The 5,693-nt window shown below is 36.8% G+C and overlaps 1 protein-coding gene across 1 annotated transcript; it reads left to right on the plus strand.

Moving 5' to 3' along the window:
- The first annotated feature begins 204 nt into the window (after positions 1-204).
- Positions 205-4,435, plus strand: ND-42 (NADH dehydrogenase (ubiquinone) subunit ND-42). Its single transcript, XM_074106930.1, has 6 exons — positions 205-301; positions 376-1,109; positions 2,315-2,488; positions 2,861-2,947; positions 3,959-4,087; positions 4,284-4,435. Exons 2-6 carry the CDS (start codon positions 405-407, stop codon positions 4,386-4,388), a joined length of 1,200 nt encoding a protein of 399 aa, XP_073963031.1. The 5' UTR covers positions 205-301; positions 376-404; the 3' UTR covers positions 4,389-4,435.
- Positions 4,436-5,693: the final 1,258 nt, after the last annotated feature.

Here is a 5,693-nt window from a genome sequence, read left to right on the forward strand (position 1 = left end):
GTGGAACAGTTCGTAATAGTTTTTTTTTTTTTGGTTTGTTCAAATTCCATTCCAGCTGCAAGTTTTAGAAATTAATTAAATTTTTAATTTTAGTTTGTGCTTAAATATTGTTGCTAATGTATCATAATACATACAAATCTATTTGGCGCACAACATCGTATTGAATTCTAAATGCGTAGTATTAAACAAGTGATTAGTATACTTTCATATTATTTATGTGTCGCTGCCATCTGAACAAACCTTGACTGGTTATGTCACAGTTTTGACGATACGAGCCGAATTTTTATTATGATTATTTGAGGTAAAAAGGCATTTTCTTACTTCCAGTTAAATCATTACTATCATTACCCTGTACTAATATAATCAATCCCGCAGGTATCAGCTCAGGATACCTCAATACCAGTATGGCTGGTCTCATAAAAACTTCAGTGATCAAGATCATTAGCCCGAGCCATGGGGCTAAAATAGCTGCTTGCACTTTTATCCAACACCGCAACATCTCTGGCAAGGCTCTCCGCGAGTCGCTCCCGGCGCCTCCGCCGAAAAAGGCGCCTTTTGACTATGTGAACAAAGACTACACCTGGTTCCGAAGTCTCTTCGACAGAACAACCCATAGATTCGATGACAACACAAAAGTGATCGTCGTCGAAGGACCAGTGGCGGCAGGAAAGACCCAGTTCGCGTCTGCTCTCGCAGAGGACTTGGGAATGAAACATTTCCCCGAAGCGAACATGGATCTCCACTATGTCAGGCCCAATGGGATCGACTTGAGGATCTTTGACAAAGATATCCCTGAAGACACTAGGACCTTCGACCATGTCAATTTCAACTGCACCCCAAACCACCGTTTGGCTGGAAACTTCCAGATTATGATGTACAGTGGTCGTTACAGCCAATACATTGATGCATTGGCCCATTTACTTAACACTGGACAGGGTGTTGTCTTGGAGAGGTCACCATACTCTGACTTTGTGTTCCTAGAGGCTATGTACTCACAGAAGTACATTAGCAAAGGTGTCCGCTCAGTGTATTATGAGCTGAGAAACAACACAATTGAGGAACTGATGAGACCTCACCTTGTTGTTTACTTGGATGTTCCTGTTAATAAAGTGAGTACCTAATATCATTTTGAATGATTGACTGATATTCATTTTTTTTATTGTTAACATTTTGAGTACCATATTGTTTATAACAATGGTTGAAAGGCTAATTCATCTAAGAGTCATTTTTTGACAAATTGAGTTATGTACATGTTCGGAATCAGTGAAATTTTCTCTGTTGTTTGAGCTATGTTTAAATTTTTTGGCAAAATTGGCGCTTAGATCAATTAGCCTTTCAACCTCCATTCCTTCCCTTTGATTTTTTTATTCATTTACATTTTGGTTTACCTTTGTAAATACATATTATTATGTATTTCATACTCATTTGTATTGACATTATTTAATTGATTTTACTCATTTAGATATTTTTGTTGTTATTATAATTGATGTTGTTTTTGTTCAGATCATAATTATAATTTGATTAATTTTTTTACTAGCCATTACCTGTGACTCCGTTGCATAAACTTCCGTTATCTATCGCTATCCCGTGGGAAATATGAATGAATTTTCATTGACGTTATATTATAACAACCTTGCCAAATATCATGACTCTAAGCCCAGCGGTTATTATTTTGAGATTTTATCCCTATCCCGTGGGAATATAGGGATAAAAAGTAGTCTATGTGTTATTTCAGACATCCAGCAACTTACATACCAAATTTCATGACTCTAAGCCCAGCGGTTATTATTTCAAGGTTTTATCCCTATCCTGTGGGAATATCGGGATAAAAAGCAAACTTTCACATTTATAATATTAGTAGGTTCACTCCGTCCGCGTGGGATTCGGTTATCGCTATCCCGCAGGAAATACGCAATTTTCCAGGATAAAACTATCCTATGTCCTTCCCCGGGACTCAAACTAGCTGTATACCGAATTTCATGAAAATTGGTTCAGCGGCTTAGACATGATGAAGTAACAAACAACACTCAAAGGTTGACTGGCAGAGATCCCTGCAGGGATAAGTCCGCCTTTGTACTTAACACAACTTTTATTTATGTAACCTTTTATTTTTCCTTTTTGTACAATAAAGAGTATAAACAAACAAACAAACAAACAAATACACAAACATACTTGCAAACTTTCACATTATAATATTTATTTATATTTATAATTTATAATATTACCTGTGGGATTTTTTTTTTAATTATAATTTTATTTTTCTTTTTATGAGTGAATGTTGTGGAAGTATAAAATAGCACATTTCTACTCCTAGGTGCAAGAAGCGATCAAGAAGCGTGGCTGCAAGCACGAGACAGGTGGCAAGGCGTTGACCCCAGAGTTCCTCACCGAGATGGAGCGCCAGTACAAGAACAAGTATCTGCGAGACATCTCCACGCACGCAGAACTGCTTGTGTATGACTGGAGTGGCGGCGGCGAAGTCGAAGTTGTAAGTTGAAGTAGCTCTAAGATTTTTTCATAAAGTGCTTTCTTAGATTTTCGTAACACAAGGATCTCACATATTCGGATAGCTTGAAAATTAAAAGAAATAAAAATCTTTTTATTTCAACAAACGGCAATATTCTGCTTAATATTGTAATTTTCATTTTAAAAATTTTAACAAAATTTTCTTCAATAAAAATATTTTTTTGCAGATTTGAGATCTGTTTTGAAATAAACTATGCTGAGCGGCAAATAATCTGGCCCTCAAATGTATTCAGAATCGGTAATTTTGTATGAAGGTGGGCCAAATTTTGTGCCGCTGAGTATATTTTAAAAGTTTTTTTTTTAATATGTTTTCGAGTACGTTTAATATCTCCAGGTAGTAGAGGATATCGAGCGTCTCAATTTCGAGCAGTACACGGAGCGTGAAGAACCTAAGATGAAGGACTGGCGTCTGCCGCGCGAGGTAACTCCTGTTCTTTAAATAATTAGCACACAAAAAAAAACCATTGAACTCATGATTATAAGTGAGTATCTGAACTCTGGACCATTGGCTGTATTGTCTAATGCGCTGATGTTCGCGAACGCATTCACCATCTCTTTATACCCTCATCTTACACCATGTGATAGAAAGAAGTGGTGGACGATTGTGATTCCAAGTGTGCTAGACAATAAAGGGCCTCAGGGCCGTTTCCGACTTATAATCGTTAGCTTCATGAAGTTTACATGAGAAAGCAAGATGTGAATGTGAACTTATCCAACAAAATGCAAAATAGTAGATTGTGCAACAAGAGCATAAAACAATCCATTTTACCCAAGACGTATTATAGCCACCCAAGCCGGTACGGCGAGGGTGGAATGGATAGACACGTCGAGGGGAAATTGGCTTTAATGCTTGAGTTTACACTGCTTTTCACTTAGATTGCGAGGAAAAGAAATAGCAACAGACAGTGGAAACAATTGCTCACATTCTATGTACCTTTTCTTTTTCATGCATTATATTATTATTATTAATTTTATTTTTCTATTTTGATTGATTTTAGGTTTTATATAAATTAAAAATTATTAATAAAATAATATGTAGATTTTTTTTGTGTGTTGCTGTTGACACCTGATTACCTTGATCTTAGACGAAGATTTTACTTCATGCACTAGAGCTTAAAAAGTCATTTTATGTCGCCTAGATCCAGCATGAACACGAACTTTACGAGCATGAGAAGTGAAGAACATTATTCCCTACATTTGTACTATGAGTACAGATCGATTCCCAGGAGCTGATACGAATTAATTGAACAAAAGTAATGTCATATTTGTATTGTATTGTCACTTAGACACTTTTGTGGAAAATGGCAGCTTTATTATTATTATTTATTACTTTCATTCAATCCATTCGTGCCAGGTCTTGAGTATCGACCTGTAACGCAAACCCATGGGCACGACATGGCTGCCATGAGTTTTATTCTATTTATTGTTTCAGATGGAATGGGCGGACCAGCGTATGCTGTACACGAATCAGAAGCACTATCTCATGAACTTGTTCGGGATCCCGCGGCTCGATGTGCCCGAACTAGTCACCGGCCCCGACGACGCTTACGCCAGGGAACAGGTACCTAACATTGAGGTTTATTATTATTATAGGGGCTGTTTCACCACCCATTGATTAATTTTATGTGACAAATATCTGTGATGCCGTCTTTTTTTGTTTTATCCGCATAGACGGAGACGGCATCACATTTATCTGTCAAATAAAATTTATCCATGAGTGGTGAAATCAGACCCTTAGTGTGCTATTATTTTTGCAGGTGATCTACAACCACCCCGCCTTCGAGTATGAAGTTGGCTACAACAAGGACGACGGCAACACTCTCGCCAAGAACAAGATGCCCAAATACACTGAATATATTTAAATAGAAACAATTATAGTATGGTGAATAAATTTATTATTTAATTTGAAGGGTTTTTGTCACTTCACATAGTCGCTAATTTATTAAATAAGGCGTTACTTCTTTGCTCACGTTAAGATAGTTACGTCTATCCTTCTAAGTCCTAACTCAAAAAAATTAAAAAATTCAAAATTATTTATTTTCAACTTTTGTTTTAAAACTAGTGTTGAATCCTCCTTTTAAGTGAAGCACTTGTATTAGGAGGAATACTAACTGCCGAATGTACTGTATAAAGTACAAATTGTTCATTCAAAAAAAGAATTTTGAAATAATATCCAAAATAACAAAGCAGGTCAACCACGTCAAGGTCAAAGCACTAAGTTTGTTAAAAAATATCAGGACTCAGGAGGCTATGCAACAAATGTGTATTCACGCAGCTTCTTCGTCTCCATGATGTGTGATCACACACCTTACACAAACCCAACTGTCACCACGCTGACGCGTTTCTAACCCAACTAGAGTTTATCATCAGAGCAATATAACCATTCACCATACTACCAGATATAGGTAGCGTCATTCACGATGACGCGTAACCTTCGAACTTTTTGACAATGGACAATGTTACACCTGGACGTTCTGACATTTGGACATGTATTGTATGCCCCTAAACGGTTAGTCTAATATACCTAGTGCCATCCATAAAGACGAGCGATTTTGTCAAAATAAGACATCAATGACATTGTGATAAGAACCACTAACCGAACCAAAACTATTATTTTCCATATTCAAATGAAATCTCAAATTCCAAATCCGCAAGTAGGTACCCAATTTTTTTATTAGTGGATAGTTTGAGGCTGGAAAAAAATGACCCGGTAGAAGTAATTACGTTTTTTTAACATTTCTACGATGTTAAATAACCTTTTAACGCATTCACTGCCACCTGACTTCCACAGGTGCCACCGACGCACATGTGCGTTCAAAATGTATGAATAGTTATGACAGCGGCACTGGGCAAAGTTCCGGAAACGCATATGTGCGTCGGTGGCAGTGGATGCGTTAACCGCCAATATGTTTTCATTCGTACGTGCCCGTATCGCCACCTACACTGAAACTATATGATATTTTGTCTTAATTATAAGACTGCGGCGAAATGAGCTGGATATTTTTTGTCTTATAATTCAGACAATGGCGGTTAAAGGGTTAATATCAAGTTAATATTATCTACGGTACTGAACATAAATTGTTTTTACCACGAAGTGAGCTAGATTAATTTTTTTACATAATTTGTGTTCAATACGGCTAAACAAATACTAAAATGAAACAAGTAAA

The sequence above is a fragment of the Choristoneura fumiferana genome, chromosome 24 (genome assembly GCF_025370935.1).
Source record: "Choristoneura fumiferana chromosome 24, NRCan_CFum_1, whole genome shotgun sequence".
Lineage (NCBI taxonomy): Eukaryota > Metazoa > Arthropoda > Insecta > Lepidoptera > Tortricidae > Choristoneura > Choristoneura fumiferana.